This window comes from Morone saxatilis, unplaced genomic scaffold (genome assembly GCF_004916995.1).
Source record: "Morone saxatilis isolate NCDOM2014 unplaced genomic scaffold, NCSU_SB_2.0 Contig12, whole genome shotgun sequence".
In the NCBI taxonomy this organism is placed as follows: domain Eukaryota; kingdom Metazoa; phylum Chordata; class Actinopteri; family Moronidae; genus Morone; species Morone saxatilis.
Window position 1 is genome coordinate 19,341,488 of NW_023339674.1, and position 24,324 is coordinate 19,365,811.

General features: G+C 41.7%; 4 protein-coding genes across 6 annotated transcripts in view; 3 read left to right on the top strand and 1 right to left on the bottom strand.

The window, feature by feature from the left end:
- Positions 1 to 13,780, top strand: part of arhgap45b (Rho GTPase activating protein 45b) — a gene marked incomplete at its 5' end in the record, with an annotated part of 14,061 nt that extends 281 nt beyond the window's left edge. The window contains 23 exon segments of the mRNA XM_035653305.1: positions 960 to 1,209; positions 2,016 to 2,198; positions 4,500 to 4,643; positions 4,957 to 5,041; positions 6,152 to 6,224; positions 6,416 to 6,491; positions 6,915 to 7,046; positions 7,176 to 7,237; positions 7,403 to 7,513; positions 7,627 to 7,707; positions 7,799 to 7,972; positions 8,155 to 8,292; positions 8,424 to 8,620; positions 8,931 to 9,052; positions 9,263 to 9,349; positions 9,486 to 9,587; positions 9,689 to 9,852; positions 9,946 to 10,134; positions 10,222 to 10,359; positions 10,988 to 11,259; positions 11,361 to 11,598; positions 12,477 to 12,582; positions 12,836 to 13,780. Of these exon segments, the coding sequence (XP_035509198.1) occupies positions 960 to 1,209; positions 2,016 to 2,198; positions 4,500 to 4,643; positions 4,957 to 5,041; positions 6,152 to 6,224; positions 6,416 to 6,491; positions 6,915 to 7,046; positions 7,176 to 7,237; positions 7,403 to 7,513; positions 7,627 to 7,707; positions 7,799 to 7,972; positions 8,155 to 8,292; positions 8,424 to 8,620; positions 8,931 to 9,052; positions 9,263 to 9,349; positions 9,486 to 9,587; positions 9,689 to 9,852; positions 9,946 to 10,134; positions 10,222 to 10,359; positions 10,988 to 11,259; positions 11,361 to 11,598; positions 12,477 to 12,582; positions 12,836 to 13,308 (3,597 nt within the window).
- Positions 13,781 to 14,176: 396 nt separating this feature from the next.
- polr2eb (RNA polymerase II, I and III subunit E, b) lies at positions 14,177 to 16,861 on the bottom strand. Its single transcript, XM_035653324.1, has 8 exons — positions 16,673 to 16,861; positions 16,120 to 16,294; positions 15,835 to 15,950; positions 15,596 to 15,676; positions 15,426 to 15,484; positions 15,102 to 15,180; positions 14,511 to 14,583; positions 14,177 to 14,334 (listed from the first exon to the last, which is right to left on the bottom strand). Exons 1-7 carry the CDS (start codon positions 16,727 to 16,729, stop codon positions 14,518 to 14,520), a joined length of 633 nt encoding a protein of 210 aa, XP_035509217.1. The 5' UTR covers positions 16,730 to 16,861; the 3' UTR covers positions 14,177 to 14,334; positions 14,511 to 14,517.
- A 62-nt stretch (positions 16,862 to 16,923) lies between these two features.
- gpx4a (glutathione peroxidase 4a) lies at positions 16,924 to 21,428 on the top strand. Of its 3 annotated transcripts, none has more exons than XM_035653325.1 (7): positions 16,924 to 17,287; positions 19,459 to 19,553; positions 19,662 to 19,806; positions 20,149 to 20,300; positions 20,486 to 20,510; positions 20,759 to 20,818; positions 21,073 to 21,428. In XM_035653325.1, the coding sequence occupies exons 1-7, from the start codon at positions 17,195 to 17,197 to the stop codon at positions 21,103 to 21,105; spliced, it is 603 nt and encodes a 200-aa protein (XP_035509218.1). In that variant the 5' UTR covers positions 16,924 to 17,194; the 3' UTR covers positions 21,106 to 21,428. The 3 variants fall into 3 exon arrangements, with proteins under 3 accessions (XP_035509218.1, XP_035509220.1, XP_035509221.1); XM_035653327.1 differs by having other exon boundaries at positions 16,928 to 17,260; XM_035653328.1 differs by lacking the exon at positions 16,924 to 17,287 and adding an exon at positions 17,375 to 19,130.
- A 1,017-nt stretch (positions 21,429 to 22,445) lies between these two features.
- Positions 22,446 to 24,324, top strand: part of pip5k1ca (phosphatidylinositol-4-phosphate 5-kinase, type I, gamma a) — a 51,142-nt gene continuing 49,263 nt past the window's right edge. Inside the window, exon 1 of the mRNA XM_035653320.1 lies at positions 22,446 to 22,821. Coding sequence (XP_035509213.1) covers positions 22,689 to 22,821 — 133 coding nt within the window. The 5' untranslated portion in view covers positions 22,446 to 22,688. The remainder of the gene's footprint in view (positions 22,822 to 24,324) is intronic.

Genomic DNA, 24,324 nt, shown 5'->3' on the forward strand with positions numbered 1-24,324 from the left:
GTGTGTGTGTGTGTGTGGAGACTGCTAACACCAGATATAAGTTCTGTTTGGTTAACTTTTCTTTGAATGGCTTGTGACTGCTGGGTGAGAAACTGTAGTCTATCGGTGTGTAAAAATACTTGAAAACAGTCATTATGATGCAGTGTCACAGTGATGAATGTTCAGATGGGTGCCTGACTCATATCTATCTTCTGTGTGGGGTGTTTTTTTTTACCACTAAACCAGTGGCAGGCTGCGGCGTGTGTGTGAATCCTCTTGCGAGATCAGTTTAAGCAGTTGAATTGTGCTTAGTTAGAATGGGGACAGAGCTGTAGGGAGAAGGAGCATGAAACGCGTCAAAAGTAGCTACAACCCTTACTCTACGAGTCAAAGGGTTAAGAAAGCCGAGTCGAAGGCCAAGGACAGGCTGGACATACTGCCCAACAAGCACAACGTATGGCTCAAGCAGGTATGTTGGAGTGTGCGTGTCATCCGATGTCTGTTTTCTGTTTCTTACAAAATGCTTGCACTGTTTTTAGCAGTGAGTTCGGCTCCTTGGCCTTTTCAGGCCCCAAACACTGTAAGGCGCTAACTGTAGTCAAAGTGTACCCTAACTGAGAGATGAGCTGCACGATGGAGGCTAAAAAGAAACCACATCGTGACTTTTTATGTCTGTTTTGTAAGCAGATGAGAAGGTCATTTCCACCTCTGTAAATATCACTGTGCTTATTCCAAACAGTTTATGGCATTTCTGTGTTTCTACACCCTCAGTTTTGCCACACCCGTCAACAGCTTGGAGTCAGGAAGTGTTGCACAACGCAACACAGGATCTTGTGAAAGTCTTCATGTGTGTGTTTACCAACAGCAGAGCTGCTGGGTTTAAAGGCCACAAAGGCAAAGAGGAGTCAGGCCGGCCCTCCTCATGCTCAGGTTGAGTGGGATTCATGTGATCATCTCGACCCTTTCTCTCTTCCTCTCAGCTGTCCATCCTCCAGGAGCAGCCTCGGAAGGATACAGGCGATGTCACCCTCTCCTCTTCGCCCTCATCTTCTTCCTCTGCTTCAACTCTCACCCCGACCTCTGCCGGGAGCCTGGACCCCTCCCTTTCCTGCCCGAGCACCCCCAGCACCCAGCACAGCAAGCTGGCGGCGATGCAAGGCGTGGGCTGCCCGTCTCCTGTGGCCACCCTGAAGAGACCCACTGCGCTGAGCAGACACGCCAGCGCTGCAGGTCTGGGTCAAAACATCCGTAAACGTCGCCTTAAATTAATGAAATATGCTTAAATATAGTCTTATCCCTGCAGCAGCATCCACGAGTGAACTGAAACAGAAAGACAAAGTAAAATCTGGAGAAAGAGAGCACACGTGCAGTGCACAGAATATAAAAAAAACACCTACCTCCCTGACATCCTGAACAAATGTTGAATTATTATCTTTTATATTGTAAAGGTGGATTTTAAAGTTTCGAGACAATAAAGAATGAGCTATGGAAATGGTGGCAGTCCCAGGGACCTGCAACTAATGCCTGTTTAACTATTGATGGATTGATTTGTTAATAATTACGTTTTAGTAAATTGTCTCCAAAATGTCCCAGAGCCTAGAGCGGCATCTTCAAATATTTTTTTCCTATTTTCCAAAAGAAATCCAAACATCTTCAATTTACAATGATAGAAAACACACTTATTCACAATTTGGTGGAGAGATAAATGAGAAGATCAATACCACTTATGTTTCTCTTTTATGAAGCTTCAGCCAGCAGCCGGTTAGCTTAGCTTAGCTTAGTATAAAAACTGGAAACAGAAACAGGAGGAAACCGCTAACCTGCCTATTCAGCGCCTTTCAAGCTCACTCTTTGTGCTAAGCAGAGGCTGTAGCCTCACACGGTATTTAACGGACAAATATGACTGTGGTATTGATCTTGCCCATCTAACTCGCTGGCAAAAACTGAAACTATTCATTTAAGAATTAGAAACAAATAAATCTTGAGCACTTTTGTTTGATGAATCACTCAAACTGTTTTTCTCTGTCTCTCCTCAGGATTCCCGCTCCAGTCGTGGGTGTTCACCAAAGGCCAGGGGAAAGGGGCTTTGACCCCCACTACTCCATCTGAAGGCCCAGAGAGCACAGCCATTGAGGTTGAGGACATCCCGGCCCTGCTGAGAGACGTGGCACGTTTTGCCGAGGCTGTGGAGAAACTGAAGGATGTCGTGCTGGCTGAAGGTGAGCGCGGTGACAGATGAACCAGGCACAAATCATCCCACAGAAACATTAACCTGATGTAGAGGTTAGAAGGTTGCAAGTAGTCACTGTCAAACTGAGTTGGGCTCCTGCTGGTGTATTTTTGCCAGATTACAAGACGTGTTTGAGGACATGTGTTATGGGTTGATTTGCAGTTGAACCTCTGGGAGTGGCTCTCATTCTGATATTGCTCGTTTTCACTACTGTGGAGACAAAACATAGTTCTCTTTGCGTGTGTAGCCAGCTATTCATCCTCTGGCTGCACTGACAGTATTGTGTGTGTGTGTGTGTGGTGTGTGCTGTGTGTGTGCTGTGTGTGTGTGTGCGCGCGCACTAACACGTTAGTTTGCGGACAGAACAATACTGTTTGGTGTCTCCTCTTCCCCTTTGTGTTCGCTCCACTCCATTTTGACAAGGGCTTACATGAAAAGGACACGAGGCATCCACAAAAGGTTTTTATCAACCTTACATCAGTCCTGTTCAGACACGTGTGCATTGTGTGTGTGTGTTGGGGGAGGGGAGGGGAGGGAAACGGGGCGGAGCAACATTCGCAAGAAAGCTAACAAGTGTCTGTGAACGTCCCCTCTCCAAATGAAGGGCTGCGTTTCGGCTGCGTTTCCGTTGCGCCCACAGACTCTACCGCACTCGTCTCCAGCAGGAAGCCAACTTCTTGTTTACTGCAACCTCATACACACACTCTTCCTCTCCCGTGCAACGCATTAAAATGGCAGAGTACCTGTCCTCGTGGAGTGAAACCCCCACTCCAGTGTTGATTCCACCTGCTACACAAACTGAAACCCTAAAAAGAACAGGTGTTGTTGAAGTTATTGAGGTTAGAGTCTTGGCTGGAAAAAGCTTTTTTTCCCCCAGAGTTCTGTTGTTTTGTTGATTTTAAAGAGCTTTGTTTATGTGTCTTTCTGTCCCCTGTAATCTGGCTCTGTTCTGTCATGTCCTCCACCCAGAGTGAACTTTCTAAACAGGAAGCCATGATGGATAGCCTCTGTCAGGAGGGCCTCGTCCACACTTCCTCCTCTGATAGGCTGGCTGCACCGCTGCGACGTGACTCCTCCCTTTTCTTAATCAGCAGCACAATCAGAGTTTCAGCCACGTCTCCTCCATACTGCGATCCAATGCAGCACTTAATCAGTAGCTCCTTGTGGCTTCTTATGTTCTGCTTAATTTCCTTAACATCAAACCATTTTTTATAACGTCAACAGTAAGGTGCCTTGTTTTCATGAACCACAAAAAGCAGATGTTGCACAGCACCAGAATTAGTTTCTAATCTTGCAAAACAATAGCAAAGACCACATCCTCTCTGGCACAATGTTCAGGTCACTCTGTTCTCGTTCTACTTGTTGCTGCTGCTGGTCAGACACTCTGACACACATTTTCAGACAGACTGTGGGAGAGCGGCCCTCTGGCCTCCCTGAGCGAGCTGCGTCAAATGATCAAAAATGATACACAGAGGTTGCAACATTAGGCAGAAAAAAAGTGAACGAAACCTGTGTGTGTGTGTGTGTGTGTGTGTGTGTGTTGGGAGGAAATGAGGATGCCGGCTGCAAATGTGTCATCAGTTACCTCAAAGCAAACGAGCTGAAACTGTGTGAACCTCAACCCGACCCGTCTGACACTATTATGATCACTGTCCCAACGGTCTGTACTCAGGCTGCCTGTTTCGCTCTGCCCATGCAGAAACGGAGACCTGCAGAGACTCAAAGGAATAGTGACATCTCGGGAAAAGAGCTTATTCGCTTTCATGCAGGGGATCAATACCACTCGTATCTATACAGTAAATATGCTAGCTCGGCTGTGTCTGAAAATGACCAAATCCACCTACCGGCACCTCTAAAGTTTGATTAACTCATTTTTGTCCAGGAGTCTAATCTGGCAAGAACAACAAAAAATCGTTTCCTGAAATTACAAACTATTTACAGCAGTGCTTTATTTTCAGTCCCAACATTACCAGTAAGCTGTAAGGCCTCTTAATAAAGTAAAACTCTCCCTTACTGATGCATTCAAGGACACTCAGAATCATAAATTGATGCTTTTTTTTTTTGGGGCCCGTTCGATTTTAAGCCTTGAAGGTGCCACAACTTGGTTTTCATACTGAAATGAAATAAAATAAATGGGTTCCATGTTAAAAGAAGAATAGTTGGCAGCCATTTAAAGTGTAAATGCCTAGTTAATGGGATACAAACCTCCAGAACCAACAATGTGGTAGCCTGTTGTTGGTCCCTTCTCCTCATCCAATCACATCTTCCTCTTTCCTTCCCTCTCATCCAGGTAAGAAGGAGAGTCAGCGGCCTGTGGCTCACGAGTGTTTGGGGGAGGTCCTGCGGGTGCTGCGTCAGGTCATCAACACCTACCCCTTGCTCAACACCGTGGAGATCCTCACTGCTGCCGGCAAGCTCATATCCAAGGTCAAAGGTCAGTCAACTGCACAGAGAAATCTTCAGCCATGAACAGAAATTAAAGTCAAACAGATGTAGACAGAAGCCTGTTTTTAAAAATAAATGAACAATGTATAGGTTTTCTCTTTTTTTTTTTTTTCGCCAGCTATTTGTTTAGAATTACTTAAGTTGATAACTTCACACAGTTTACATTGATCATACCAACATCCTTTGGTAATCCTGTATACACTGCACATAACTGATATGCAGGTGTGTAACATTCCTTTGGTCAGCAGCGTAATACAAACCACAAATGAAACCTGAACACATGCATGTTTGTGATTTTTCAGGTTTCCACTATGAGGCTTGCAACGAAGCAGATAAAATGGACTTTGAGAAGGCAATTGAAACCATTGCAGTTGCTTTTAGCAGCAAGTAAGTATCTGATACACTCTTGCAATATGTCTGATTATCAAAATAAAAGTGACCCTACGGGGTTTACTGCTGGTATTTGGTATAGTTATTACCACAGAGACGTGATGATAGTGATATAGGTACGTGTGTGTGTGTGTGTGTGTATGTGTGTTAAAGCGTACAAAGTAGTCTGTTGTTGGGAATTAGAGAGAGAAGTGCAGCGATGGTGACACATTTGCATGAGGCAGAGCTGAAAACAGGAAGTGGTTTTTTTTTCTTCTACCGAATGACACAAAACCAACACTTGAAAATGCTGTTGACTACCTGGCTGCTAAACGAACAGATTGCTGCAGCCTGGGGAGATTATAAATCACGATAACATTCTCTTGATTTGAGACACTTGAGTGGAATTCAGACCTAACTAATTATTAAATGTGGAGAATCTTCAAATCAGTTTTTTCAAGATTTAATGTTTTAAACCTGACAATTTTCGGTCTTTCAAAATAATATCTTGATAAGTGAAAGAACTAGAGTAGAGAACGGTGTCAGTTTTATGTGCAATTTAAGTATATTGCACCAACAGTTTATCACATGCTAGTGTGTGCCATTTTAGGGTTTAGACGTCTGTCAGAAGCTTTAGGAGGAAGTGAGCTGGCAGAGACAGTTGAGATCTGCCCGACGAGTCTGTTTCCTCATTCTCTCCTCCACTCTTCCTTCTCTGTCATGAACCGAAAAACACCAAGATGGAGATTTCACTTTGCCGTTATACAGGCTGAAGAAAACCAAACAACTGAATGAATAAAGATGAGAGATGTCAGAAGGACGAGGGATATGTTGAAAAATATTAATTGCTTTGACATTGACATTGACAGTATTTAGATTGAAGAATAAGATTAAACAAGTTAGACAAAAGTAACTGAAACACATTTGATCACTTCCTGTCTCTGGTACATTTGTAACTGTTGACATGTTCTACAAGGACTCATTCCCCTTTTTTTCCCTTTCTTTAAAACCTGCTCTACGTGTCCCAGCTCAGTCAGTTTGCACACCGATAATTATTCCTGCCATGCAGTACATTTTTGCCTCTGCCGTATTTGGCGATGTAAAGGTGTCTGTTGTGTTTCTCCTCAGTGTGTCTGAACTGCTGATGGGAGAGGTGGACAGCAGCACATTGCTGTCCCTGCTGCCCACTGAGAAGAGCAGGGTGAGTGAATGTTTATCATAGAGCGTCTGTCAATTTAAAAAAATATATCTAACACAGTAAGCCAGTAACTACGTAAAACTGAATATTTCTGTACATAAAGTTCCCCTCTTTCCACTGCATGAAGTAAAAAAATCCCTCAATTGATGACAAGCCTGTGTTTGTCAGTAATGAATCATCTTTGTGCTGTGTAGTCGATGGAGAACTTGTACGCTGTGACAGGCCAGGGGGCAGATGGGGGAGCATTCAGGAGCGACCTGCAGGACATGGGTAGGCAATCGGCTGCTTTTGTGGACTGCCTTATGTGATACTTCTGCACTTCCTACACTTCCTGTCCTTCCATTCACTCTCATTATGTCTTGTGAAAGTGCTGCTTTTTTTATTTGTCTGTGTGCTCTGTGTCAGCCATTTACATTAGAAAGTAGTGATCCGGTACACTGATGTGTTTCACAGCAGGAGAGACAGCTGCACAAACTCTTTATCACAAAGAAACAAGTTACAAACAGTATTTAAAATTAGAGTATTGACAGCAGTGACATGTTGGAGATTATCACCAAAGTTCTGAATCTTCACACCTCAGCTGCAGACGTTTGTTTCTCGCAAATCATTATCAGCAAAAACAGTCTGTGTTGTCATAGCAAGGAATCGCGGTTGTTCTTGTGCAGTGACCTATGTTTGTGTGTTGACATGTAGGCAGAGGGGAAGAAGTGGATGTGATCCTCCAGCGCAGTGAGGGAGGGGTAGACTCTGCTCTGCTCTATGCCAAAACCATTTCCAAGTACATGAAGGACCTTATAAACTATGTGGAAAAGAGAACTTCACTGGGTAAGTTGTGAATAGATATAGATTAATAATTAAAAGATAATCAATACTTGCAGCCCTAATAAGTGAACCACTGTAGAAATGCATTGTTCTATCCATCTTTTAATCATTTCTTTTCTTCTACTTTTCCAGAGACCGAGTTTTCCAAAGGCCTCCAGAGATTATACCAGTCCTGCAAACACAGCATAACCCATGTAAAGCTAATTTATTTTAGTTATTAAAATTAAATTCTTTTTTTAGTATATCTGTGACATTGAATGTTAAAAGCTTGGATAAACTTGAAGCAATACGGCATTCGCCTTTCTGTTTTTGTTGGTTATCAAACCCTCTCTTTCTGTTTTTGTGTTTGCTCCCTCTAGCCCCACATGCCCCTCTTCTCCATCTACTCTCTGGCTCTGGAGCAGGACCAGGAGCAGAGCGTGGGGCTGCAGCAGGCCAACACCACCCTGCACAACCAGACCTTCATCCAGGTAAACTTTTATTCTTGAATCCCCCTGCGACAGCCCCTCATGCTGCTGTTAATACCGTAGAGTTTTGCCCCTGTATACATTGTGTTAATGTGTGCATGTGTTTGTTTTTACAGCCTCTGTTGCATCGTAAGCAGGAGCATGAAAAGAGACGCAAGGAGATCAAGGAACACTGGATTCGAGCTAAGAGAAAACTGGTACAACCTCCTATTTTGTACATGCAACCACACATAGCATTAGCCCGTTGTATGTATCTGTAACACTACGAAATGATTTGTCGTTGTTTAGATGGAGTGTGAGGCGAACCTGCGGAAAGCCAAGCAAACCTTCATGGTCCGCTGCGAGGAGCACGACAAGGCGAAAACAGCAGCCTGCCGAGCTGAGGAGGAAGGAGGAGGAGGAGGATCTGCAGCAAAGTCTGTGGAGAAGAAGAAACGAATAGAGGAAGAGGCTCGCAACAAGGTTCTCATCAATAACTTTTGTTTCAGAACGTTATCACTGACTTTTGGTGATGTGCAGTCATGTGGAATTGAAAAGACCTTTATCTTGCTGCCACAATGTCACAAGTGACACTCGATATATCTGTGTGCTAATCTGAAACAGAACACAGGAAGTAAATTGAAAATTAAACTTTTTGTGGGCAGGCAGACGAGGCAGAGGCCACCTACCGGACATGTATCGCAGACGTCACCACCCAGCAGCTGGAGCTGGAGCACACAAAAGTCACAGTGCTGAGGCAACTGCAGGACGTCATCAAACAGAGCGACCAGACCCTCCGCTCGGTCAGAACAAACACGCACACAAACAAACACACCTCACTGTTACAAAATGGTGTTGACTTCTTACCTTTTCTCAACCTGCAACATGCTCCAGTCTTTCCTGATCCTCTTTGCTGTAACTCTTTCTCCACCAGGCGACCATCTCGTACTACCAGCTCATGCACATGCAGACGGTAGCCTTGCCGGTCCACTACCAGACTCTGTGTGAGAGCAGTAAGCTGTATGACCCAGGCCAGCAGTACGCCGCCCACGTGCGAGACCTGCAACTGCCAGAGCAGCCTAATGTTCACTACACGTTTGAGAACTACTGTGCCTCCAGCTCATCGTCACAGTAAGAGCTTCAGTCGGAGACACAAGATTTCAATTGAACCCTTGAAGACATTTTGATACCACTCTCACGTCCATATGAAGCTACAGCCAGAAGCCGATTAGCTTAGCACAAAGACAGGACCGAGCCAGGCTGGCTGTTTCCATTGTTTCCACTGTTTGTGCTAAGCGTAAACCAAATTTACCGTACAGGCATGGGAGTGCTGTCAATCTTCTCATCAAGAAAGTTAATGTGTGTTTCCAATATGTTGAACTATTCCTTAACAATTCAGATTTAAATAGGAAATTATAAATTGTCTTCTACATTGTTGCAGCCATGGGCACAGGCCAAGAAATGACAGTTTCAACACAGAGCCGACGAGCCACACAGACAGTCCTGCCACCAGCGTGGACACACCAGCTGGAGACAACAGAGACACAGAGACTCACCGCAAGAGTAAGCGACGCCCACTGACGTCTCAGTTATGATTATCTTTACAAAACTACAGTAGTTCATTTGTTCATTTAATTTAATTTTTTAAAAGCATAACAGTTACAAGAGGGTACAGTGTTAAAGTAATTTAAGTCAAGTTTGATCTAAAATGATTGACAAAATGAAATTATTTTTATACAGACTGTTCCCATATTCTTGTCCCTTTATCCCCAGGGCAGGGACACAAGTCGTGGGGTTCAACAGTGAGCGATGACAGTGTTGGAGGAGAGGGAAGCGTAGAGTCTCCTACTGCCAGCACAAGTGAGTACAAGTTGGTGTCATGAAAACAGATTACATACAGCAGAATATCATTTGTAGATAACCTTCGCAGACGCCTCACAGTATGTGTGAGCATCTTTATATGGCAGAGCATATATTGATATCATATTTATTCTAGGTGAAATCAATAAAATGGCTCGGACGTCGTCCACTGGAACAATGTCGTCCAATGAGGATGCAGATGAGAAAGACGGGAATGTGACCTCATTTGATTCTCAAAGTAAGATTTACAGATTGTCCTCTCTTGATGTGACTACACAGTAACATGGCCATGAAAAATGTCTTATTTGTACAAATTGTGTGTATGGTCTTTGTCCTCAGATATTAATGGCATGGATCCTGATGTGGTGGTGTCCACCAGACCTTTCCGTAACATTGGCCTGTCTAAAGCGGCACTGACCCACCGACTGAGGAAGCTACGGACTCCTTCCAAGTGCCGCGAGTGTGACAGCTACGTTTACTTCCAGGGGGCTGAGTGTGAGGAGGTGAGAAGTCTTTCAGGATACAAATGTGCAGCTCTTGAAGCATTATGATTCGACCATGTTCCACAAGGTCAACACCTTCTTCTCTGTCCGCAGTGTTTCCTCGCATGTCACAAGCGCTGTCTGGAGACTCTGGCCATCCAGTGTGGCCATAAGAAGCTGCAGGGCCGCCTGCAGCTGTTTGGCAGGGACTTCTCTCAGGTAGCCAACTGTGCCAGTGACGGCATCCCCTTCATCATCACCAAATGTATCTCGGAGATAGAGAGACGGGCGCTTAAGATGAAGGTGAGAAGGTGTTTTTATGCTTTAAAGTGAGTGCTTTGCTCTCTGTCACAAAGAATTTTTTTTAAACTGTCAGTTTCCTCCTCGCAGGGCATCTACAGGGTGAATGGAGTGAAGACTCGCGTGGAGAAGCTGTGTCAGGCGTTTGAGAATGGCAAGGAGCTGGTAGAGCTGTCCCAGTGTTCACCACACGACATTAGCAACGTCCTCAAACTTTATCTCAGACAGGTACACATACATCCAGCATGTGCAAGTAAAACACAGTATGCTTTAGTGTTTTGTTGGCTCTGAGAACTATGGCAGCAGCTTCTTTTTTATTTCTTATATAATAATTAAAACCAGTGTAGCTATTATAAAGTAGTCGAATCCTTTATTTTATTGGACAAATAAAAGGGGGATTCATACAAAAAATACATCACATGTTAACCAATAAGTCCATTAACAAGGAAAGAAAAATCCATTCAGTTAAAGGCAAATGGAACCCCTTCAGTCCTGAAAGTCAAAATCTTTTTTTTTATCTTGTGCTCACAGCTAATAGATTAATAATACTAATTATATTTTCAGTAAATAGGTTTGAATGGTCGATTCAAAAATGGTTTTAAAAATAAAAGACAAAGTTAGCTTTTGTTTGTAATAATTGCATTTTATTTAAGTTAATAAATCTCACTGATGTTTCCTTGCTTATAGGTTAAATATATTGGTGTGTTTTAATAACCCTGCTTTTAATTATTGAGTTAAATATAATTACTCAAAATAAAAAATAGCTTTATGGTCATTTGCAAGGCTCTCTTGCTCCTCCATACGTGTTCATACATAATTCAGCCCCTCAAACACTTTTTCCTGTATCTGTCACCAGCTGCCAGAGCCCATCATGCCGTTCCGCCTGTACAACAGTCTTATGGGTTTGGCCAAGGAGAGTCTGCAGAGTGATGCAGACACACCAGTTGGAGAGGAGTCAGAGTCAAGCAGTATTATCCCAGCAGTGGGCAAGGGGCCGGAACTGGTGGATCTGGGTCCTGACACCGAGCCAGAGGTCCTGGTCCTGGTGGACAAGCTGAAGGATCTTCTGAAGGATCTGCCCAAGGAAAAGATCGCTACTCTGCGCTACATTATTCGCCACCTGCGGAGGTCAGTGATTTTATAAAAAAAAATAAGACTAAGCTCTGTGTAATAGTAGTATCCAGTGCACCCATTTATTCTTCATCCTCCCACTATCTTCCTCCTGTCAGAATTGCTGAACTGGAGGAAGATAACAAGATGAGTCCCAGCAACTTGGGGATTGTGTTTGGTCCCTCTCTGATGCGTCCCCGTCCAACCGGGGCCACGATATCTCTGTCCTCTCTGGTTGATTACCCCCATCAGGCCCGCATCGTGGAGGCCCTCATAGTCTTCTATTCATCCATCTTCCAGTCCAAAACCTCCCAGTCCCATAAAACCAGCCGCACTGCTTCCACCTCCACTCAGCAGGTAGGACTCCCCTTGCAGTACGGATGGATCTCCATCTCTCTAATAATGTATTTGTAGCAGAGAATATGTCCTAACATTTGATATAACTGTATGAACTGTAGCATATCGGACAATGAAATACACTGCTAAGCTATTTTGGGGGTGTTGTGGGAATTTTTTAAATATGAAATATAAGCAGTGGTCCTGATTTAAGATGCTGCGGCTAATTTCTCTTTTTCATTGCAGCTAATTATTCAGTTCACACCCCTGTGTATAGATTAATAAAACATATTCTAGCATCAGTTGTTTTTCCCCAGGTACAAATATCTGAAATAATGGCTTAAACTATAAAGACTAAACTAAGATGGTAAACACTGTACCTGCATCTGCATGTGGGTGTGAGCATGTTAACCTGCTGGCGTTAGTGTTTAGTACACCGTCACACAGCCGCTAGCATAGCTATTCACTCTTAATGTAGTTACAAATGCATCTTTCTAACTACTAATTAAATATCTTATTCAGGTGTGTCAGAGTTTGTTATATATACTATAACAGATCTTTGAATACAAGAAAAGAAATCTCTCTTCAGGAGTCCTCATTTGGAAAATGGGGGCTTGTTTTACTCTAAAGAATGAAAGAGTCTTACAGAGAAGGTGCCAATAATTAATGGGCATTAATAAATCCTGGTGTAACTCCTTTCCTGGGTAAAAGCAAGAGGCCAAAAAACGGAAGTGCTAAAATGGCAGCACATCCTCATCCAGATTATGACCTACAGTCGTGATTCATTTGAATACAGCTCCAGCTACATTTCCATGTTTGATATGCTGTCCTTAATAAAAGAGGCCAAAATAACTTCCTACCTTAAACAGTCTCCTCATTGCCTCCCCCTCCTGGTGCAGGATACTGTTGCCGATGACAAGGTGGAGAGCTCCGCTGATGGAGAGGAGGATGTAGGCAGAGAGGAGCAGAATAAACCAGAGTCTGACAAGACGGAAGAGGGATGTGGTAAGGTTTTATAAAGCCTAGGTTGCATAATACTGTTGTAAATGTAAATGAACTATGTTCCCCTTTATAGAGTGAAAATCAAAAGGTCACTCATGTTCTTGTACAGTAGCTACCATTTAGTTCATGATGTTTCTAAAGTAGGTGGAATAAGGTGGAAAACATTTATCATATACAAAATGTAATTATCTCTTGCCTTTAATGTTTAACTGGAGCAGGTGTTTGTCTAACCGCTGGCCTCTCTATCCCTATTCAGAAAGCTCTCTAGGGTCGCTGGGGTCTAGCGAGCAGCTCCCCGACTCTGACTCCGAGCTGGATGAGAGTGGCCAGAGGACCGCACACTCCCGCAGACTGATGAAGCAGGAGAGCGAGGTGAGCATGGACGACGACCAGCTGAGCAACAGGGACAGTCTGGACCTGTCCAGCCAGTCTGCAACACACACCGACCTGGAACAAGAGCCAGATCCAGACCACGACAACACGGAAGGAGCGGAGCCCCCGGCACTGCCAGACAGCGGGCCCCCGGCACTGCCAGACAGCGGGCCCCCAGATGAGACGGGGGCAGAGCAGGACCTGAGTGTGTCCTTGGCTGAGCTCAATGTGAACCAGTCCAACAACAACTTCCCCTGTTCCCCCATTTTAAGCCTGTCGGGGCGTCCACTGGCACCTCTGTATGGAAAGAAATTACCCCTGACCAGAAACAGGGACAGCGAGCCTGAGTTTGTCTGATATTATCAAAATGACTGTGTGTTTGTCAAGTCTCTTAGTTTGAGTTGACTGTTTTTTTTTGTTTTTATACATTAAAATCCAGTAAACCCTGAAACTGAGGGATATTGTGTAGTGTAGTAAAGTTTTGAATCTATACAATCTATCCTGGAAGTGAAACTCTTCATGCTTCCTGCTGTTTAATGCAATTACTCTTTATTTCAAGAGGTTTTGACTCAAATGATTAATATGTATTTTTGTGCCAGTTTGTATGTTAAAGTTTTACTTGTTTCTCTTTACAAGCTTAAGGAAGAGTGGGAAGCCAGTCACCTTTGAATATGAGCAATGTCCAAACTTTCAAAGCAACTTTTAAAAGTGCTGCTGGTTTTGTTTCAGCACTAAAATCTTACAAAATAAATTTAGAAGTTTCTTATAAATGTTGCCTGTATTACCTTATGACTGTTTGGTCTATTTTAATAAACATTTTATTTTAAAATTGTTTATTATTTTGTGTATTCTACAGGTCAAAGACAAATAGGGAACAGTTTAGTGAAAGTGGGCAGGACCAAAACAACCAAATGAGCGTAGTTACAACCTCAGAGTTCTCAGTGACTGTGTTCACTTCCCTGGTACCAGGCACAGAACACTAGAGGAACTGTTTACTAAAGTGGATTTTAATAATCTGACGTGAAGTACAATAACCAGGCCAGTTCTAAAAGCTACAGTCTAAAGCAGCTACAGCATGGCTTTCAAAAGGAAAAAGAAGGTAGGCATCTAAAACCATTACAGCACGATGTAGATAGAATTATTATACTTCAGCTTTAAGATAAATAGTTCTTGAAATGTACATAAATGGTGAGATTGTGAGCTAAATCAGCTTGACAAAGTGTTATTAAATTTTGAAATGTTTATTTTACAAAATCAGTAATTATCAGAAAAACTAAACAACACAAGTCATAAGCAGAAGAATAATCCGTGGATGAGTGATGAAGGATGTAACATCTTCAGTTTCCTTCACTGGTCGTCCTAAATGTTGATCCAGAAGAACATCTGGAAAATAAAACACAGTACGATTTATTTAAAGTAATGACACACTCATACATATATTGGATGATTAGACTTGTCACAACTTGATTAATGTAAATCAAGACAGAGGTCTTATAAATTAAAGTAACTAAAAGAACATGGGATCTTTAAATGTTAATGCTACAAAAACACACACTGACCTCTCCGTCACTGCACCAGTCTATATGTGATGTACCGCCCAGCTGTTTCACTGGGTCTGATGATCTTTACTACCTGGAAAATAAAATGTGCACCATTTTTAAGCTTGCACGGTACAGATCCGCACTGCTGAAAGTCAGGATTCACAGGCAGTCAATTACTGCGGGAATGAAACACAAGGGGGTTGTTTTTTGTATTGCATATGGGTAGTGGTTTATTCAAATGACAGCTGTTATCATACATTACATGCAAATAATGACTTCTATGTCTGTTAATAGATAACTCATTGTTTATTACCACGTGTCTTGTTTAGTATTTTTGGCCACTCTTCGTATCTATATACCTAATAACTTTATTTACCAAGTTAATTGGTGAGATTTGGGAACGCACCACAGCATAGTAGTGAGGCAGTCCCAATAAGAACCACATTGTAATGAACTGGAATTATCATTTAAATGTCTTGTAACACGTAAAGTGGAAAGGAAACGTATTGGCTGACCTAAGATCAAACACACAGCACCATGCATGCACCCATGTAATAATGACAATGTTATGCATTATAATAATAAGAAGCATCTTCAGGATGTGTTTACCTGTCCTCTTTTCAAGCCAAAGTAGCGAGCCACAGGGTCCCCAGCCTGGATCCTCGGCAACTGGCTTTCCTTTAGTTTACTGAGATAAAAATGTTAAGGAAGGATAATCGAATAACAAATACATATTTGTGTGACGAATTGAGTCTTAAAAATACTAAATACAGCTCGATGGTGGTCTTAAGCTAAATCAACTGCTACTGTTTATTGTATTACAAATGGAATAGCGTACGCTGAAGATGACCACGTTCATTTTCTGCAGGCAAATCTGATTTAAACATTCTTAAATTCAACTACACCAAGCAGTTGCAGTGTGTGTTAGGATACTATCTTGCCAGAAGTTCAGTCACTTCCTCTTTCGTCATAACAATGTGCTCTGGAACAAGCTGAAAGACAAAGATTAAATGCATCAAAAACTAAAATGGAATCTTATATCTGAGGCATAGCCCATAGGATCATTTTGAAATATATTGTCCAATGAACAGTTTGGTGTGTACCTCATGCTCTGTGATGTTAATAAGCAGCTCCTGTTGTAGAAACTGTTCCAATATGTATTTGGGTGCCATGTCAACTAGAGACTGTAAAGAGACATTTTCCATAAATATTTCACCAAGAGAGGAAGATCCAAAAGAGAAAGTACGGGAAATAACAACAAGAGACATTCATGATCATATTCATGTAATTTTTTTATGTCTGTTTGGTAAATATATAAAATAAACAGATTGTAGGCGTTTACCTGTTTGGCTGACGGTGTCATGCCCATCTGAACAACAATGATGGCTCGTGTGATGTTCTCCTCCTGCATCCTCTGACAGTACATCTTAATAGTCTTGATTCCCACTTTGGGCTCCTCTGAAACATGAAGAAAAGGAAGAGTTATGTAATATGTAATATGCATCATAGGCACACCTTTATTCACTATTAAACGTTCTATACTGGCTTCATCTTTGGTTCCTGGACAATGTGTGTAGTTGTATTAAGAACTGCTGGTCTATCTCTCTAATGTTAGATATGAACCCACCAGGAAAGAAAACAAACATCTGGTCCGTGGGGTCATCGTTGTGCGCCACCAGCACAGTGAGGTCTGTGCGTCTGGGGCGACCCTCGCTGGGCTTGTCTCCAAACTGACTCTTGAACTCGTCCAGTGTCTGGTCCAACTCGTCCTGTGTCACCAGGTAGCCTCGGTCGTGGCACAGCTGAGGGGGGACAGGTGTGAGTCCGTGAGAAGACTAGAGCTGTCAGCTTCACTTACTGATTGTAAACCATCATCAGGGGAACTTAGGCAGTGATGGAAAGGTCATTATTTATGGTAGAAACCTTAGAAACCTTATGGTATTCATGTTGTTATCAGTCTGAAGTAGTGCTTCCTGGTAAACTCTCTTGTACACAGCAGCATTTCTCTACAATAGAGCCAGCTGCTGCTTTATTACACAGACACATGAACAACAGACACAAACTCTGCCCGGTTTACACTGAGGACACATTCAACGAACCTGCAGAGTCCAACTTCACAGAGCGGAACCGCTGTTTGAGCTAAGCTAACAGGCTAAGTGACGCCATTCAGAGCAACGCACCTGCATGATGGTTTTACGAATCTTCCACAGTCTGTATGTTTCCTCTTCGTCGTCCATATCGACCCGACTGCGAAATGTACTCTAGTTTGAATCTATTTAATAATTATTTTTCGTTAATTTATCACTCCTTTGAACTACGCGACGCACGTTTTCGTTTACCGACGCAGACTGATGACATGGCGGAGTCAGCAGGTACTGAAGTTGGCTTCTGATTGGACAGTTAAGGGGAAACTTAAGGGGGATGTAACCACAGCGCTGAGCGACCGAGCCTCTTACTGCTGAACGCCGTCTGAAACACACTGTGTGAAAACTTGATTCCACTTGTCAAAATGCTAAAAGGGCAGTTTTTGATTTGGACCTGGTTTAAATGTGGAAAAAATAAAATCTATTAAATCTCCCTTAAGTTTTCACTTAACTGCCAAACCGGAAGCTACGAATCGGAAGCCAACTTCAGCGTCGCAGTCAGCAGCCACAATGAAAGTATTGATTATTATAAATGTGTCTGTCCTGTAACTGAAAGAAATGAGGCCGTTATATGTGATTCTGGCCTTTGGGGTCGTGGCGAGCAGTGGAGTACTCCTGGCGATGGTACTGTACTTTGTTTTACTCATAACGGTAACGTATGCGTTTATAAGGTGTTTGGCATGTGTGATATGTGTGCTCCTGTGATTTATAATTTGTGTAACACTGATGTCTAATAAGTAATAACAATACTGTATATTGATTAATGGGTGTTATTTTAGAGCGCATGCGCTGTTGGTGAAGTTACACAGTTATTAATGCTAGGCTTCAACCTATTTTTTATTTATTTTTTCATACGGTTTATAAATGCTAATAATAATCTGTCACTTTTATAAACACTACACAGGCAGTGCACTTTACTGCTATATAACTGAGTGTGCTGGAGAGTGAAAAAGAGTGCAAAGGTTCGTATGAGTGTAGCTTATGACGCCGGATGTTTCCACAGCAGCACTCCCCCATCTGGTGTCAGCTGATAGGCTTATCAGTCAGAGAAATACAGCATCATCAGGCTCTTTTAAAGGTTTCATAACACAAGGTCATATTAGCACGTTACAGCTGAAACTCTATTATATCTGTAATAAAAAATGAACTTTAGCTGACCAGCATCCTGTAGGCCACAGGATCTTTTGATTTTATCAGCAGTATAAAGAAAAAGTAACTATACCGCACTATAGATACACTCCATAGTAGAGTAAAGGTCTACATAATTCATCATAATTGTTTTAACTACTTTGTATTCTGTTGTGAATGACTGAATTAATAACAGTGCATCATGTTTTATAAGCTGATAATAATATAGGGATCTTCAAAGTGAGCTGAATCTGAAAAATATATGTGGTGGAAGAATAGTCTAAAGCTGAAAGTATTCCTATGTTAAAGTTGTACATAAGTACAGTAATGTAGTACATAGTCACTTTTCACCATTGCTAATTATTTTATAAACAATACAGTTATTAAAATAATATGAAGTGAACTAGTTCGTACTTCTCTATTCCATAATCTCAGTTCACAATACATCTAAAATATCCATCACTATCTCTCCAAAAGTATTTAATTTCTCATTTTTATTAACACATATTTTTGACTACTTTATATTTAGATTAATAATCTGTAAATATTTCATGGATTAGGGCCTATAAAGTCTACTTATTGTTTGTAACCATTTGTCAAAGCCAAGCCATGAAGCATGATTCCCAAGTAGATTTAAATAATCTTTTTTTTAAAAATGGGATTAGTGTATTTTCCACCACCCGCTTTTGTTGTGCAATGCTTTGCCTGGTGGTTCCACCGGTATGACCTGATTGTAATGTGGCAAAATGTTAAGGAGATGGACGCGGGCAGGTCCCAAGGTGCTGTTAGAGTAAACTAGATTATTATTGTCTAATTGTTCCCAGATTCTGATTATTTATTGTGTTTTGGGCTCAGTCATTGTGACTTTATGTCGGGGTGAGATTTAGGAGGTTATGTGTGCTGCAAATAATGTTAATTCACTGATGTAACTCATTCTGATATTAAGCTCATTGCATAATGAGTTCATGTATTACTTCAGACTGTTGCACTTTGCCTTGTGCACATGAAGCTCAATCCCCCATGGCCTTAATCTTTGTTTTTATAAGGACTCAACTCCCCTCATGACTCTGTGATAATGTTGCAGACTGTGGACCAAAGTACACGTGCATTTCTGATTTTTAGTCATCAGCAGAGAGGGACCTATTGGAGAATCACAGCTTGTCAATTTTGTTAATGATCACCCGCTCCCTTTACATGAGGACAGTGGAACGTGAGCTCTCTCAGTAAGTGGGACCGTGGTCTGGCAGTGAGCGTGTAGCTGAAGACACAGATTTGATCGTTGTCTGCCTTCAGAGGACCTTACTGAAGGGCAGTTATGCGCCTGATAGGGTCCGCTGTGCTTTTCTCTGTCCTGCTGCAGGCTATGGTAAGAAAAAAAGTCAGATTAGGACTGAAGCACTGGCTTATGGTGCAGTCCTGGAACTTCCTTTTGGACAATGTCAGATTTTGTTGAACTGAATTGATCATAGGTAAAAGGAAATTGGATGTGTTTTTTTATCTATTATTTTGATTTATTTAATATACTTATTATGTGTTTATAGATATTTTTAAAGGTTTGCACACAGTGTAGATTGCGGGATATCAATGCTGTATGTGCTGGTTATGTAATATTTATTAAGCAGGATAAAGTGGATTTTAATAGTGAAGTTTTCATCACTCGTCTTTTTTTTTTTTACTCCTCTTTCTTCCTGCAGTCTGCTCCGACAGAGGACTGGGAGAGGGCCACGTCTATTTATGACTTCTCAGCGACAGATATTGATGGCAATGTGGTTTCCCTAGAAAAATACAGGTAAATCTATCTGTGTCAAATTCTCTCCCTAAATTTGCTGCAGCATCCCACTACTACTGTACCATCGCTATGTATGTCTCTCTTATGTGTCTGTCTCTGTATATTTAGGGGGAATGTTGTTATCATCACCAACGTTGCCTCTAAATGAGGTAAAACCCCAGTGAACTATTCTCAGCTTACGCAGATGCACGCCAAGTACGCTGAGAGAGGTTTACGTGTCCTTGCCTTCCCTTCTAACCAGTTTGGTAACCAGGTATGAATACACATGAGTGTTTTTATTAAAGCACCAAGTTAGAACAGGCCTAAGACTTTGATCTGTGATCATTAAGAATGTGAGACAACAAGGTCAGATTATAAAATGTTCCAGATGAGGCATTACAGTGTATTCTTTACTCATGAAAGAGTTTGTTTACAATCTTTAACCATGATGTTTGTGCAGTTTATCCAAGGGAAAGTAACATATCACAGTAAATTAAGCCATATTTTATCTTTTAATTAGCATTGGTTTAGTAATTTTGTCTTATTTTTAACCAGCTTACGGCTTGAATATTGCTGAACACTGATATTATTGCTCTCAACTTGTTTTACTTTGAAGGAGCCCGGCAATGAAACTCAGATCAGGCAGTTTGCCAACTCCTACAATGCTCAGTTTGACTTGTTCAGTAAGATTGACGTGAACGGGGCCAACGCTCACCCCTTGTGGAAGTGGCTGAAAGAGCAGCCCAACGGGAGAGGCTTCATGGGGAAGTAAGTGGTGAACAAATGAATGGCTGAACTCTGGGCTAATTATAACAGGCAGTTATAATGACATAATACTTCATTACAAGCTAGTAAATATGTTTTTCTATTGAATTAAAGCCATCAATTATTGATCATCATAGTGTTGACTGAGTGATTATTTGCTAACATATAATTTGTTTTCGTTCCTGCAGCAGCATCAAGTGGAATTTCACCAAGGTAAATATTTTTTTATCAGTTATTTATAAGATATTTAGCACTGGAGTTGATAGAGCTGACCTTAGCTCATCATCTGTTCCTGTGTTGTTGTGCAGCAGTGTGAACAGGTGCCCTCTCCCTATAGTGTGTTTACTGTGGAGAGTACAGTACATCCATACCATATTTGAGGGTTTAAAATAAATATTGTAAGAAGTGAATGCTTTTCAAAAAGTGTGTGTGTTTAAAGTTTCTCATTTCCTTCTGTCTAGTTTTTGATCAACAGAGAGGGTCAGGTGGTGAAGAGATATGGACCCCTGGATGATCCAAGTGTATGTACAAACATCTTACTATAGTGTATATATCTTGACTATAGTATACTGTTGCGCTGTGAATATGAGTGAGTTAAAGTGAATTAGAATAAATTAGTTGAATAAACAAAAGAGAAAGAGTACTTACTTTTGGATTTAACATGGAAATGACCTCTCATATAAACACAGTACAACATGTATATGTTACTATTAGCTGTAACTGCACATACTGTGTGTGTATTTTTATGTCAACTTCTACTTTGCTTTCTTCCCAGGTGGTGGAGAAAGATCTTCCTCGTTACCTGTAACAGTAACCTGCAACACCAAATGGGTGATTGATGCCACACAAACTAATACTCCGTCCATTTTGCCCTTTAATCTCTTTTCTCTGCCTCTCCAAGCACCAGTGGATATTGTTTGGGTCCACCCCAGACTAGTGACGGTCTGTTCGTAAACCCGCATGGCGGACAGAGCAGACCTGATGAAAGTGGCGTGCAAACCTCCTGGGCGTACCAAGCTTGTATTCATTTGGTTCTCTGGAGAGAAGGAGAAAAAGATCTTAAATGCATCATTAGCTCTTTCAGTAGATTAATGTGTGGCATTGTTTTCATAATAAAATGTTCTAACGATACTTTTGTCCTTTTTCATTTTTTTAAAGTTATATTATATTTCGGTTGCTTGTGTAATAGAGTATGTTGATGTTTTCTCCTGAGCTATTGATGTGCGCAAAGATCTTGCTTTTGTATAATGGAAATGGTAAAATGTGACAGAAAATCCATTTCTGCAATACTGAAAAATGCAATTGTGAAATGACAATTTAATTGGAGGTAACTATTACACACATCTATTTTTCTGAATTCCAACACAATAGCAATGATTGTAGAAACACCGATTAACCACTTAGACTTTCCCATGAAATATATAATCATACAGTAAATAAAAATACTCACAAAACATTGATTTTGGACGTAGCCCTGATCAGTGGTTAGAAACCAACAGTGAGCCGCAAGATTTATTTTACCAAACGATTTAAAGTATAGGAAATAGAAACAATATTCTTTTCAGGACTTAATAATAATTCAAATTAAACAGTGTTCTTGCACACATGGACAACATTGTATTAAGGGATCACAGTATGGGAAGAGGAACAGGTGAAAAAGGAGTACCTTAAGGTGTTTTCTGCTTAGTGTATACAATAAAAATTTAAAGAAAACAGTCATTTGAGGGTTTCGTGGAACTGGAGTGTTATTTATATTAATGCTATTAATATGGTAGTATGATGACTTCTAATTAGTTTGGGGTGATAAAAGCAAACAAACCAATAACAAACAAAAAAATATATTCATGCATAGGTCAAAATGTCAGATTATGTTGTGTTTATTATGACTTAATTAGTTATTCATCTTTCTGGCTGACTGCTTTTAAGTGTTTTTTTTATTTTATTTTTTGTAAATGTTTATATGTTGACTCACCAGACGGATTAAGAGCTTGAGTAAATGTGCTACAACCACTCAGACTCCCATCAGTTCAAGCTGACCTCTGCGTGTGATTCAGAGCATCCAGGAGGACGCGCTGAGCTCCCGGCTGCAGCTCCCGCGGCCTCCTGCAGAGGGAGCCACAGTGTCCGGCACAAAACCAGGCAGCGAGCAGCACGGCAGCAGCAGCAAGTGCGGCGCAGTCGACCTGAGAGGAGAGGACTGCGTGCCGCCGCCGTCGTGAGGAAAACACCGCACAGATGAAGGGACCGTCGCGAATAACTAACACACATTCCTCCGTTTAATCACTGTCACATATCAAACAACACATTCCTCCTTCCTGCCGCCGGGATCGAGCCGTCGCTGCGGGTCTTTGAGTCGGTGGGCTTGCCTTGTTTTTTCCTCCGGGAGGCTGAATGGAAGCAGCAGCCGAGGGAGCGGTCGGGCTGTCGGAGGCCAGGGACGGGAGCCCGCTATCCGTCGCCGCAGCATCCGATGATGGGGACACGGTCGTCGGAGTTAGCTACGGGATGGACGCCGCCGACATGGGTACTTTCATCCCCTTTTAAGATAAAACACACCCGTCTTTTTTAATGCTCATTTCACCACCCTGACACCCGTTTCCATCTGATGCTACTGCTGTGACCAGAAAGTCCCGACTCATCTTTGCTAGCAAGGACCTGGTGAGCTAGGCTAGGAGCTAACTTAGCTGGACTGGATGAGGGAAGCAGGTAAAGTTAGGTACCAACGTTATATACAGTATGTGTGTTACTGGGTAATGTTTATAGCGCATTCATGTAGCTACAGTCGTGACTAGTCAGCAGCCAACCCGTGGCCAGCCAGTGAGTAGACGTCTGACAGGACAATGTGAATGTGTCTGATATTTAGAGCTGGAAATCTTCCTAATGACCCGGCTGTGTTTGTAGAAAGAGCCAGGGCTCTATATAGGAGCTTTTCTCTTGGCTTCCTCTATTGCCTCTTCCAGCTTTAGGGCTTTAGGCAGCTAGAGTTATCACCACCTGTCACCCACAGGCTGTAGAAAAACATGAATATACCATTAGGAAGAGACCATTAAAGCCCCAGTTTGGGTTCACCATTTATTACCACCTTGGCATTTACTGGAGCCAGATCATCCACATTACTGCAAGGAGGAGGGCTGATGTGATTACCATTATAATCTATATGTGTTTCTTTTTATTTGACACAGATTAGAAATAGACATTTGAGATGTCATATAGGAAAAGCACAGGTGTTACTAATAACATTAAGATGGCTCTGTTCTGTTCAAGTGTCTCAGCATGTTTAATACCAGCACCGTGAAACTGAGGCAGCTACATGGATTTCAGCCATCATTTATTTTATTATGTGTGCTTCTCCTTTTCTTGTGTCATGGCAAAATGTCTCCGGTGAGAAAAGGCCTATTAGTGGTTGAGGCCGTGATGTATCATGAAAACCAATTGTTAGATCTCCAGTGATGTTTTTTACTATATAAATCAGTATTGTGTATATATCAGCCAATAAGTAACAAGAAATTGCAGTATAGAAAAGTCTGTACTTGTGTTATCTTGGTATTTATTTTGAATTACCAACTTTAAGGATCAAATATCGGCATTAGAGACAATTGGAGAGTTTTTGCAGTTAATTTGTTGAGTTTTCTTAGTTCAGTAAAGCAATGAAAGTTAGCTAACAGTGTGTTAAAGCAGTAACTAATTTGTGAATTTATCGCACCATTTTCAGGTTGTGTGCATTGACTGTAAAAGTGTTATTACTATTGATGTTTGTTGTGTGTGTATCAGTGATGAGAGATGAGGGAGGTACGCTCATAAGTACCCGTTCTGTTAGTTGTTGCTTAAAGGTCCAGTGTGTAACATTAAGGAGGATCTATGGGCAGAAATTGAATATAATATTCATAGGTATGTTTTCATTTGTGTCTTATCAGCTGAATATAGGAGTCAGCGTGTTTTCGTTACCTTAAAATGAGACGTTTTAATCTACAGACTCCGCAGGTGGAGTCCGCCATGTTGAACTGTTTCTGCAGTAGCTCAGAATGAA